The 13,841-nt window shown below is 36.7% G+C and overlaps 2 protein-coding genes across 2 annotated transcripts in view; both read right to left on the bottom strand.

Annotated features, from left to right (window-relative positions):
• Positions 1-1,683: 1,683 nt before the first annotated feature.
• Positions 1,684-13,841, bottom strand: part of tty (tweety) — a 28,531-nt gene continuing 16,373 nt past the window's right edge. Inside the window, exons 2-11 of the mRNA XM_077432816.1 lie at positions 13,262-13,396; positions 11,869-12,030; positions 11,656-11,784; positions 11,409-11,552; positions 9,762-9,974; positions 9,421-9,687; positions 9,196-9,340; positions 7,584-7,827; positions 7,282-7,509; positions 1,684-3,049 (exon numbers count right to left, since the gene is read on the bottom strand). Coding sequence (XP_077288942.1) covers positions 2,821-3,049; positions 7,282-7,509; positions 7,584-7,827; positions 9,196-9,340; positions 9,421-9,687; positions 9,762-9,974; positions 11,409-11,552; positions 11,656-11,784; positions 11,869-12,000 — 1,731 coding nt within the window. The 5' untranslated portion in view covers positions 12,001-12,030; positions 13,262-13,396 and the 3' untranslated portion in view covers positions 1,684-2,820. The remainder of the gene's footprint in view (positions 3,050-7,281; positions 7,510-7,583; positions 7,828-9,195; positions 9,341-9,420; positions 9,688-9,761; positions 9,975-11,408; positions 11,553-11,655; positions 11,785-11,868; positions 12,031-13,261; positions 13,397-13,841) is intronic.
• On the bottom strand, positions 1,903-2,514 carry LOC143913172 (uncharacterized). Its single transcript, XM_077432817.1, has one exon. It carries the CDS (start codon positions 2,512-2,514, stop codon positions 1,903-1,905), a length of 612 nt encoding a protein of 203 aa, XP_077288943.1.

The raw sequence follows: 13,841 nt of genomic DNA, 5'->3' as shown, positions 1-13,841 counted from the left end.
ATCATTGCGCTCTCGCAACCGGACCTTCACAGTAGTGCCGATTGCGAGATATACATTTTTATTTTTCACTCAATATTTGTACTAACCCTATTATGGCCTCTAATTGAAAAATAAATAAAAATGTAATATAATAATTAAAAAAAAACAATATAAAGTATTGGAATATAAGCACGTATGAAAATCGAAAATTCATTTTACAAAATTTTATTTATTTAGACTAATGTGGCAGTAAAATTTGAGCTGATTGCTAAAAGTTATCACTAGGGGTGTTCGAATGTAAGCTGCAAAATAATACATTAAATATACATTAAACAAAAAAAAATCGAAAATGTTCAGCAACGCTTAACAGTGCCGGATTATTATATTAATAAAATCAGTCTTAAAAAGCTTGTAAAAATCATGCGATATTTGTATGGATTCAAAATGGCGGCTCACATTCGAACAGCCTATGTACAGATTTCCAGGTTTTTTTCAAACACCCAAAATACGAATAAATCTTCTAGAGAAAATTGATTAGTTTAATTTTACAAAATTATTGTTGTTTTATAAAGTTTTCGTCCTCTTCTTTTTTATACACCTACGGTTTTTTTTTTATCATCTTTTATTTATTTATAATACCTAACCTTTAATTATGTGACGTTACGTTTGAACACCAGTTAAATGCGGTGAATAACAATGAAAGTTTGTGAGCTTAAATCGATCGTACAACGGATTAATTTCTTATTACTTTCCTTTAAATTTATTTAATTTAACCTCCAGACAAATAATCTACCATTAAAATGTCTATGTATATATATATAAATATAATATTTTACTTTATAGTAATGGATTACGAATATTCCAAAAAACGCTAACAAAAGACACGCTTTTCTTTACATACCGTGTGTCAAAGAAACTGTTATGTGATTGACCGATTTTTTTTTTCATTACTTTCATTATACAAGTACTCTAATTTATTTTATATTTGAATTGTTAAAAAATAATGGAATACGATGGGTACAAAATTTTTCTTATAAGACCTGCATTTATATTAGTAAAGTAGAAAATACATACGAATTCACACAATTGAGGTTATCATAGGCGTTTTTCTTTCAATAAAGTAAACTTTATAAATGTTTTTTTGTGCAATTTATATACGTATTAAAATTACAAAACTTGTAAAAAGTGCGATAGTTTACGGGAGACGATGTCGTTCTAAAAAAAAGGAAACAAAAAACAAAAGAATTGTGAAAAAATTGTTCCCATTTGTCACTATGACTGTTTTTTTTTTTTAATATTTTATTTAAATTCATTTAATTTATTATTCGATTGTTCATAAAAAATGCTATTTATCTGTACGAGACATGTAAAATATTAAAATTGAATAGTCTTATAGGAATATCACTATAGTAAATATGTATTCCAGAATACAAATGGAAAATGTATATTTTTTAAATACATACATACATATATATATAATATATATATCACTCAGTGCTGGGTGTTTTTAGTTTCATATTTACAAATCTCTTACGAATCATACTTAACATATAATAAATACATGCGTATGTTTAGACATATACAAACATACAATTATAATTGATGACAAATTTACTCTTCCTCATTGTTGTCGGATGAAAAGATTAGTATACAAAAGATTTTTGTCGTTTAGTTGTTTATAAAATAGAATAATCTAAAACGATTGAATTTTATATGTAATAATCTAATTCCAAAAAATCTACACGTATCATTTTTTTTTTAATTTTTTTTTGCCACTCGGTTCACTTAATTAGATTCATTGTTACGAATTACTCGGATTATATAGTACTGTTGGTGGAAGTCGATCATTTTGATTTTTTATTGCTTTTGGTGTAAGTGAAGCACTCTGTTGGTTTAACAGCGTGCTCCACTTTGAAGTTATCATTACAATTCGGTGACGGCGTATTGATCTCTATTAGCGTCCGACTGGTGGTTATCGAGCGGTGCCAGCGACGTCGATCGAGGATTCAACGCTTGCCGGCCGCGTCTGTCGAGGGTCTGACTGCCGGCGCGGGCGTTCTGTTGAGCACTCTGCCCACCCTGACTACTCTGGTTGGAGTACCCGTGTCGGCGGTCTAACGTGTGCGAGTGCGACTGACGAGACGTACCCCTCTGCTGTTCTCCGGGAGGTCTGATCGACTGGCTGCTGGTTGAAAAGAACTTTTCAGGCGTGCGACTGGATCGATTCTGAGACCGATGCTGAGACTGCGGGTTGGCTTGGTTGCAGCACGGTAGCGTAGGCGGTGCCGGAGATCGGTACTGGGTGAAATGAGCAGCGCTCAACGGTTGCGGAGCGAGTGTCGGAGGATCCGGCAACGGTTGGTGTACAATTGATGTGCCGTTGCCGGTCTTCTCCTGAGGGCCTCTTTGATTAGGAGTGGTGCGTCGGCCTCCGGTCCCGGCCCGTCGGTCCAAAGTGCCTCCGATCTGTTGTTGCGGATGTTGCGGCTGATGCTGTGGTGGCGGCGGTTGAGGAGCGGTTTCTTCTTGTTCCATTTGTTGAGCGTATTTGTGACTCTTGTCGTACTTGCCGCCCGTGCGTATTGTGGCGTATTTGTCAGGCGGGGGTCGGGCGAATGTGGAGAGCGGTGCAGGCTCGAGCCGCGGCGGAGTTTCACCGATGCTGCTCAGCGGCTGGGGTCGGCAGACTGAAATAGTGGAAGTTTTGAGGTGTTTGGGTCCGAACGATGCGTATTTGGGATCGAAGCGGTTGATTTGATTGGTGGGGGTGATATCGCGCGGGTCGGGAGGCGCCAGACCTCGAGGGTCCAGGGGCTGCGGCCCGGCGCCGCCCGCGCGACCTCAGTAAAAGTCCGAACTCTCCAAGGTCTTGCATTGCTTGCTTAGAGTCGCGTACTTGCCATTGTTCGGTCCGAGCATGGTGGGGGCGTGCGAGGGCAGACGACCGAGCGTGTGGCAGGCACCGGCGCCCGCCCCAGGCAGATGACTGCCACGCCCGCCTCCACCTCCTCCAGGCCCACCACCGCCCCCTCGCCCCCCTCCAACACCATACTGTCCGCTAGCCTCATTTCTGTAAACATACAAAAAAACACTCCGTTGCAAATACCTTTATGCAGTCAATATACGCAGTGTAAAGCCGCAGCGGAAAGCTCCGTGGCCGTTCAACGTGCATCATATATCATCACTGTCAATACAAAAAGCCTTTGAACATACAACCCACATACACATTGCAACATCCTAATGAGTGTAGAGACCCGTATCTTTTCAATATTCAGTTTGAGCATCAAACGGGGCGCCCCGTTCGACCGAAGCTCTCGGAATTTATAAATTCCTCATCTGAAAAGTATTTTCAAAATTTCTCATCTGCTTGAACAGGAGTTTTTATATATGTATGTCACAGTTACAGTCAAGGTATATTTTCAGTTTTTATATATTCCAACTGGCGTTTTAGGTCATTCATATTCGAATAAAATTCAACTAGTAAATTATATCTCTACAAACGTAAATACTTTTTCAGTTCCGGTTCCGGATTCTTGTTTCAGTTCTGAATCCGGATTCCTGTTTCAGTTCCGGATCCCGATTCCTGTTTCAGTTTCAGATCCCGATTATTTGTTCAGTCCCGGTTCCGGATTCCTTTTTCAGTTCCGGATCCGGATTCCTTTTACAGTTCCAGCTCCCGATTATTTTTTCAGTTCCGGAATAAAAAAACAAATTAATGTTAGATTCGATTGGATTAGTCATGTTTAAGCGGTTTATATTATAAATACCGAGCGAAGCCGGGTAAAGCCACTAGTCTTTAACCACTTCATCGCCATAAGCGCACCGTTGCGCGCTCCTTCGTATTTAAGCCTATGACTCGAAATTAATTTTGGTTTCTTCACAGTGACATCTAAAAATATCCTGTGATACTAATGAAATTGTAAGGAGTCAATATTTTTCGTTAGTTTGTGATATATTCAAGAGGTAGTGTCAAGGGTTGGCACAAAAAACGGGTCTACGTGACGAGCCAGAATGTTAAATTACAGAAAACGCAAAGATCGAAAATCGAAAGATCCTAAGTCGAAAGATCAAAAAAAAAGGGTGCATGGTAAACGGTACGGTACTTACTTAATTTGCGCGAGCAGGATACAACAGGAACAAGAGGAACAGGCTTTTCCTCCCGTATTAATGTGCGCGCGCAGAATACGGGAGGAAAAGCCTGTTCCTCTTGTTCCTGTTGTACCCTGCTCGCGCAAATTAAGTGAGTATGTACCGTTTACCATGCACCCTTTTTTTTTTGATCTTTCGATTTTCGATCTTTGCGTTTTCTGTAATTTAACGTTCTGGCTCGTCACGTAGACCCGTTTTTTGTGCCAACCCTTGACACTACCTCTTGAATATATCACAAACTAACGAAAAATATTGACTCCTTTCAATTTCATTAGTATCACAGGATATTTTTAGATGTCACTGTGAAGAAACCAAAATTAATTTCGAGTCATAGGCTTAAAAACGAAGGAGCGCGCACCGGTGCGCTTATGGCGATGAAGTGGTTAAAGACTAGTGGCTTTTTGAATATGAATGACCTAAAACGCCAGTTGGAATATACCTCGACTGTAACATACATATATAAAAACTCCTGTTCAAGCAGATGAGAAATTTTGAAAATCCTTTTCAGTCAAACGAGGATCGGTCGAACGGAGTAGACTCCATTTCAATACATTGAAACAAAATTTATAAAATACATACAATTTAAAACTAACAAAAAATAATAGAATGAGAATATAATGCAAAAATCGCATCATCTATAGCAAAATGTTAAAAAATAAGGGTCTCTGTTAATGAGTAATGACAATACAAAAACTTTTGTTCAAAGCAAAACAAAAAACGACAATGAGTCACGTTTGTAAAAGCATCTCCTCTTTTTGCCGATGATAATTTTCTGCCAAGTTAAAAAATCCAAACATTATTATGTTTTAACACTTGCCGCACTGTAATGGGTAGCGAGAGACCAGGACTTATATTTTATTCAAATACACTTCATATTTTATGTATTCCTCATCAAAACCTCTATGATTCGAATTATTTCATTACGAAATAAAAACATTGATCCAATATTAACAGAAATAATTATTTTCAGTACACGGCGCTCAACGGTCAGTGTGAGAATGATATCCGCCTTGGAATGATCTTTTTTTTTCATTTCTTGCGCTTATTTTACATTATTCGACGTTTAATACACGACAAAATGATTTTTATAACTAATTACAATAACTAACCTCGCAGATTTTTGCTTAAAACATACATTTTTAACTGGACGCTAGGAGTCCAGCACAGTGGCTCGGGGATTTTTTAGCACAGCAAGGCAAGTGTTATGATAGTTTTATTAGATGTTATTCCGTTAACTAGGTTAACAAGTTTGTATTTAAGTTACTTATGAAGACAATCAAATAAATGTATTTCTTAAAAATGCATTTTGGATGTAAAATCTACTGTTCCTTTAATGTAGAAACATTTTCATACTTTTGGCCATAACTTTCATTTCTGCAATCATATATAAATGTACATACATATATACATATAAAGTTTTTGATAGTATTATATGTTAAATTTAAATTCAATAAGAACTTTCAGCGGCCAAACATTCTATACGTTCCAATAATACCGTAAAATAAAAGCCTACACGATGTAATATAAAAGTATAATTTTATTTGCATTGACAATGATAATATTGATACAGACGAAAACAAAAAAAAAACAACTTAAAAGGAAGTGGGATTGTTTTGGATATGAAATTGTGTTGCCATGTTTGTAGAGAAAAAAAAACAATTAACAATCAAAAATTTTAAACATAAACATAAATTTTTGGTAGGAAAAGAGAAGTTTTACTTTTTAAAAACTATAGTATAAAAATAAGTATGCGAACATACATGCTCTAATAATCATATTCCCAATTAGAAAAAATAAATAAAACAAAAATCCATTTATACAATATTTCGCAATTTGTATTCATCGTTTAAATGCGGAATTCTATAACCAAAGACAACACAAAAACATGCTAGATTCATCGATCGATTAAATGGAATGTATAACCATTCACAATCTGACTCATTAGGCATAGAACAACGAATTGTACTAAATGAGACCATCACGATAGTGTCAGCAAAAGCAGGCCAGTTAGAAAACATGGTAATTCGGATTCAAACTTCCAGCCGATGGTCGATAGTAATTGATGAAGCAGTTGAATCCGACGTATCATGTGTTTTAGTATATAATTAAGCCGAGTATCGGATACATACTGGCATTCTATCGCGATAGCCTCGTACCAACACAATATAGACAGCAGTATTGCTAAAAATACCTTATGCAAATACGGAAGAGGTCAAAATATTGATACAATAGATATACACTTATACAGTTATCTAGTAAGAGTAAGTAAATATAATGTAATAAGTAGATAGTTGAAACTCTTCGGAAAGCTAAGTTCACAAAACACCAAACGAAAAAAATATACCAAATATGCAAGCAATTGCAAAAAAATAGAATATCGGAAAAAATATGTATCTTTTAATTCAAATATTGAATATTGAACTTACCAAGTTCTCAACATAATAACTGTTTTTAAAATTGAAATTTTTCAATTAATATTTTAATTATTTGTTTGTACACAATTTACTTACCACGATGAATTAAAGTCTATTGATCAAATTTAACATGTAATTTTGTTATGAGAAACTGAGAATATCAGTTGAAAATAACATGCAATTTAATCAAATAATCGAAAACGATTTTGTACAAATAGAATTTGGCAATATAAAAACATCGATATGTAAATCGTTACACTAACTTGTAAATCTTGTACATTTTTAAATGAAAACTTTTTTGAATTATTTTTACATGAATAGTTTTAACCACTTAATCGCCACGCGTTTTTAGAAACCGATTCGATTATTTTATGTTTGTGTTTAGTGCCAACCCTTGACACTAACTATACCTCTTGAATATACATAAGAAACCAAGGAAAAATATTGACTTTTTCAATTTCATTAGAAAGAACCAAAATTAATTTCGAGTCATAAACACGAAAGAGCGCGCACTGATGCGCTTATGGCGAGTGGTTGAAAGAAAAATATGGTTTTTAACCAATAGTGAGTGCCGCATACAAGGTTTGCAAGTTAGAGTATTATTGCCGAAGTCCAAATCTGCAATTCAAATAGACTTAAAGTACTTTGTATTGAACTTAAATAGACTTAAATTAGAAAATGCAAAAAATTATAATTGAAAAAAAAATAAAACTAATAAAAAGCGAGGTTCGCATCATGCCTGTGTAAAGAATGCAGCGGGGCGGAGGGCATGGTTGTCATGGCAACGGCGGAGCCATAGGAGGGAGGCAGCGGCGGGGAGGCGCGTGGAGAAACGGAAGGGTAGTACGACCCTTGGCTCCGAGGCAGGGTGCGAGATCCAGCCGAAGCGCTCGCAAGAAGGGTGCCACCACCGCTTGAAGAGGACGGCGGCAAGAACGGCGCGTGCTCATCACCGGCGTAGTCTCGCCTGAAACATTGACGGAGACGATTTTTAGCATGACATATGAAACATCGCACAAATAATGGACTGACGCGACTGACTTTTTCCTGATGTATATCCAGGTGTGGCTGTCCACCCACACCAGGATGGTGAAGAGTAGTCCGGCGAGGGCGGACGCCAGCAGTAGTAACGCAAGTCCTAGAAGGCCGGCATCGCAGAGCGCTCGTGCTCCAGCCAGGTAGTGAGCTCGCACCGCTCGGCAGTCGACCAGAGCGGTCAGACTGTTCAATACGCGCTCCGCAGCGTTCGTTTCGGCCGTCAGCGATTTTATAGTCGGTTGTAAATCTTCATGAAAAATAAATAAAAATATTAATGTTCATTTCAACTACTAGGTTACAGTAAGGATAAAGAAGACAGCTGGTGGTGTCTTTCACAGGGGTGTGCTCATGTACAATGCCCTCCCTGAGTGCGTCAGGTCTTCTAAGACCATGGATGCATTCTTGCGAGGTGCGAGGAGACACCTCTGTGAAGGACAGTGCATATAAGTTTAGTATATAGGTATATATACAATTTTGGAGTTAAGTAATTAAGTATGTATTAAAATTAGCTAGCTAAAATTGTATAAATAAATAAATAAATGCTAAATGAAAGTTTATAGTATGGGAGAGACCAAATATGATTTTTCGAAGTGGAATTTTATTTAATTCTCATATAATAGCCAGCAGTTTGGCTTAGTGATATATATTTAGTATATATTTAGCATCACTGAGGTCATAGGTTCGTGTCCTCGCCACTGCTGGTTAGATTTGGGGGTTTTGTGACTCCAAATCGATCGTTTCTCTATCAGAGTTTGCCAATTTTATCTGATCATTGCTGAAACGGTTCCTGAAAATTGGTATTAAAAAATCTAATCCTGTTGTCACAAAAATCTGCCTGTGTATAATTTGTATTAATTATACACAGTAATCTGAAATCCATAGATGTCACTATGATTATTATTTCTGATTAATTGTTATATTCTATATATTCTGATTGTATATGTATGTATTACTGTATTTCTGATTGTTTATGTATTTCATTAACGTATACCCGTCGCATTGGAGCAAATCTGTAATGGCGAGTGTGTATTGATTTGTGACAATAAAATAAAATAAAATATAAAGACAATTTAATATATTATCCCTATTAATTCAATTCAGATTCGTGTAAATACGAGATTTTAGCTCGCAATTTTACCGATTTAAAATTCAGCACACTTCCAATTAACCCTTTTAAACGAAAATAAAAAATAGTGTGGCCAGAATACTATCCCAATAAACATGTTTCAATAGAAAATACTCAATATAAAATAGTATTAACAGTGGGAAAAAATCCCAAGTGAAAATACGTACTTTTGACTTTTGATTTGAACTGGACGACTACTTAGAGAGATTTGAAAGCTGAAAAGTTCTACAAATGAAAGATAAAATACCCGACTATAGATTCAAATATTCATTTTGAACAGGAAATTGACAGATTTTGAGACATCGACTGAACACACCAACATATAGAAAAATCGTGCGATTTAAAAAAACACATATCTTCGAATCTCGAGCCAATCAACATTTTTTATTACCAGATTCGTGTGCACTGGGCATAGATCTATAAGAAAAATCATATCTCGTCTCTGAACCATTTTTCGTGTTATCAATGAAAGTATAACGAATTGCATACTTGGATTATTGAACATAGACGAGGCGATGCGATCAAGCGAAGTGAGTCCTTGGCGTACGGCCAGCACGGCACGTTGGGATTCTCGTAAGCGTTGGGTGAACGGATTAGCGCGTGCCACCTCGCACACCAAATAATAGCGTACAACCTAAAAAAGCCGACACAATATATGTAAATCACAGTTTCTAATCAAATAGTCTTCAATCAAAGATAAAAACCAAAGGTAACCTCTTGTGGTAGATCGGGTGGTGCTCGTTGGGCAAGAGCGGCGGCCGGATCTTGGCACGCATCCGCCAGAGCTACGGCAGCTGCCAGAGCAGCACCGGCAGCTAACCAGCAAGCTACGAGAGCGGCTAGCGCACACACGCTGAAAGCAATTAGAGCTCGTCGGGAGTGACGAGCTACTCCAATCAGCAGCACGGCGCAAGCCACTACGAGAGCTGACCAAGCTCCGATGGCGCCGATCCAACGAATCCATTCCCAGCGTCGGCAACGCTAAATTATAAATTCGATAATAATTACTTTGTCATTAAACTTTGCAGTGTGGAAAGTGCGAGACTGAAATGTACTTCTAATGACTGGTCCATGTTGATGCCGGCCAAGGGACGTTTGATGTCAGCTGCGGCACTTACTGCCATTGTCGTGTTGTTCCTTACAGCCGATAAGGTGTTTAGCAGGACACCTAAAGCGGTTTGATTCGTGACCGGAGAATCGAAAATATCTGACAGGTCAGTCAATTGAGGTTTGACTTTTTGCGTTAGAGCCAGTTCAATTGAATTTGTCTGAAAGCAAAATTATGAGAATTTTAAAATGTGCTAAAGAAAATGGTGTGATTATTAAAATATTTAAACTGGAATTCAAACTCAAAGAATCGTGGAAGATCATAGAAGACTCATGATAGGCACACTCCAAAGATGATTCAGAAATGTCTATGTACATATAATTTTGATGGTGTCACGACAAAACGTCTAACGACACAAAGTCCACAACATGATTACATAATGTTCATACACATAAGGTATGAACATTATGTAATCACTTGAATCATTAATGAACATTATATAATCAGCGTAAGCATTTTGTCGTGATCTTTGTGTCGTTAGACGTTTTGTCTTTTAACGTTTCGTCATAACACCATCAAAGCTATGTACAAATAATGTATGAACATTATGTCCTGAACTCATTTTGTCCGTGAACATTATCTCGCGTAATCATTTTGTCGTGGATGTTATGTCGTTAGACGTTTTGTCCGTAAACGTTTCGTCGTGGAACCAGTTTTGATGCGGTAAAAACTTATAGGAAGTCATTTCAATGTGAACACTGACACTATACGATACAATCAACTGTAATAGAGCAAAGCTACATGCAAATTGACTCTGCAGACCTATGTAACAGTGTTGTCAATGCTATCTCAATCATTTATTTCACAATATGTCATTGTCATAAAAACTATTTATTTATAGTGTGTCGCACCATCATACACAATACAACTGCCTAGAAAATAAATCCAAGTTTGACTCCATTGATCGAGGTATGTATGTGGAAATGACGAGTCAACAAGTCAACGCATTTTAAATTGTTAAAAACGTATTTTAAACTTATTAACCTTTTAATGCTGACCAACGCCTATCGGCCAACAAGTCCATGAGCCTGAAAAACGCTTATAGGCGTTGTATTTTAAGCATGTACAAAGTAAACAAGAATACTACCCGCTAAGCCTTTTCAGGTAACATTGAACATCATGGGTCGTGTAATCCGTGTCATTCATTTTTCAACATTTATAAAGACTGGTTTACACCGGAATTTCAGACCATAGCAGAATTTCCCAATGGAAATCCCTAACTGCTTAGTATTTTAGATTGTGAGCATTAAATTTTAACAACAATACAAAAGATGGAACTGGTTTTGGAAAAATACATTAATAGACTTATTTTGTTTATTTTCTATTGTTGCAAGATATATTAGAGTCTAAACACACCTTTATAAAATTCGAAATCCTCAGCGGTAGTTATCTAGGGTTTGTTTGGATTAGCTACAATTTTTTTTACCTGCTTTCTTATTGGATTTCTAAATAATTCTGATTGAAAATTTTGGTGAAATTTTCAACGTGGCGGGCTTTCAACAGAAAAAACGTCAGCACTCAAAGGGTTACCAGCAATTAAAATTTTAACTCGACATCTGCGATATCCATTAGTATTAAATGAACAAATATATACTTGATTTCTAATAGCTCCAACGATGTTGTTGATGGAGCGAGCTGCATCAAGCGCCTGCAGCAAAGCATTGTGCAAGTCGTCATTGCCATATAATCCCATACCTATAGCACCACAACAAAGAACTGCCACAATACATAAAGTGACCTGAAATGACAAATTGCACAATTAACACAGTACAACGACCACTCAATTCAACGAACTCTATAAACTAATGCGAATCTCATCGGGAGCAGCATCGTTTGCACACCTTCAGAGCCGATATGCTTTTGGAGGGACGAGGCTTCCGGTCGCAACATCTTGTCAGTAGATAGATTAACAACACAAGAAGAGTAAGAATAAGCCAGGCTGCTGGCACTGAACCCAGGATGCCAAGGCTCTGAAACATCATAACAAAACACATTAATACTTTGAAATATATGTAGTTGTGAGTGTATTTTTGATAAATGAAAATGATACTCACCTCAAGGTAGAGCTCGGAATGGGGTGCAAATGAAGAGTTGACTCGATGCAGTGTGACGTTGACGTGAGGCAAAGCGTGAAGAAGCCGTGCCAATACTGGAGGCCTGTACTCCTCGTCAGGTGGTGGGGCCATACCAGCACCAAAGGCCCCAATTCCACCTACCTAAGATTAAACATACAATAATTTCTACATACTCACGCATTATATAGTCAGCATACAACGAAAACACATTAACTATATCAACCATTGTTCGTATGAAATTGTTAGTATTAAAAATAACAGCGATTTTCAAAATATAAAAAAGGTAAAGGAATTAAAAAAATCACAAAAAATTGACATGTAACTATAATCTTAAATGAAAATTAGATGTCATCGGATCTGGACTATACGGAAGATAACCCTACATATCCCAAAAACCTGCTATTTTTTTTCAAAACATTATTGATGACTGATATGATGAATGAAATTCTACTGAAAAATAGCTTTTGAAGCACTTAAAGCCTCCGAATGAAAGATGTTGCTGACCAAGTTGCATTTCAAAACATCAACTTAACAATAGAAGAAAATAGGGTCTATATGTATTTAATGGCATTCATAACCAGCATTATAGCTTGGTGGTTGTGTTAATGCCAACTACCGAGAGGTTCCCAGGTCCAATCCCTGGGTTGACCTTAATTGAAAAGAATTTATTTGGAGTAATTATGCAGTGCTGCTGGCCAGCTTTGGATATTTGTGACTTCCCTCCACGGTCCGAACCAGGGGCGTCATTTCAGCTTTTCTCAGGGGGGGGGGCAAAATTTTGAAATAGTAAGAAATTACTTTCTAGGGGGGGTTGTATTATATATTTAAAAAATTAATGTATATGAATTTTAACTATTTCTTTTAATCGTTTTTTTATTTATATAATTAATATCAATAAAATTAATAATAAAATAATTTTTAAAAATCTTTCAAAGCAAGACAAACAAAAAAATATATTTGGGAGTTAACATTTTTTTTCTGGGAAAAATCGACGTGTTTATACCTGAAAGTGTTCTAAAGAATTTCAATATTCTATTTTAATTCAAATTCATAATAAAACATTAGAGAACGTGGATAGTTCCGTTCAAATCTGGGGGGGGGGGCAGCCTACTCCAGCCCCTCCCCAAATGACGCCCCGGGTCCGAACAGTCCCTCATCAAATTGACAAAACTATGCGACCTACAATTTGAATATGATTTCAAATTTATAATTTACATATGTATGTATCTACAAGTTTAATACCACATGTGTCGCTAAGGGTTTGAACACGTAATGGCATAATGGTAAAATATAAATCAAAAAAACATAAAGATAATGAGTTTTCATAGTATGCCGACGATATGTACACATAAATAAAAGATATGAAATATACCTATGAACTTTTTTTGGGAAATTCTGATTCCCTCTGCTCAAACGGTCACCAATCGAAGGTATCCCGGTGCACTTTTTCAATCCCATAAATCCTAATGTGGAGATTACACGTCGGGGTTCAAGAATAATGGGAGGTCTGAAACAAAAATACATACGTATATAAATTATTTTGCATTATATTTCAGCTTTGACGTCAACGAGTGACAATTTTGACGTGGGAATAACGTCACCTGGGAGAGCGAGTGCTTTTCAAGGGGCGAATAAGAGGATTAATTTCAGATAATTACAGGCAACGATGCTTCACATGCTATGTAACGAGGCGACAGCCTCAACTTTGTCTATGAATTTTATATCACAGTAACGTCACATTACATAAACATATGTCAACTTAAATTCATAATACATCCGAGAATGGAAAACTTATATGACGGTAAAATAAAAATAATAATTTAGATTATAATAAATTATCATACGGTAAACGGACTACTAGTCATATGTGAACCAGTCACAGGACAACCGGTCGCTGAGGATCGGTCACACGTGATCACCCGTCACACTAAAACTGGTCACACCCTAAAAAC

Source organism: Arctopsyche grandis, chromosome 6, assembly GCF_051622035.1.
Source record: "Arctopsyche grandis isolate Sample6627 chromosome 6, ASM5162203v2, whole genome shotgun sequence".
Lineage (NCBI taxonomy): Eukaryota > Metazoa > Arthropoda > Insecta > Trichoptera > Hydropsychidae > Arctopsyche > Arctopsyche grandis.
Note: the sequence above shows the minus strand (reverse complement) of the source record. Positions and strands in the feature narration are given on the sequence as shown.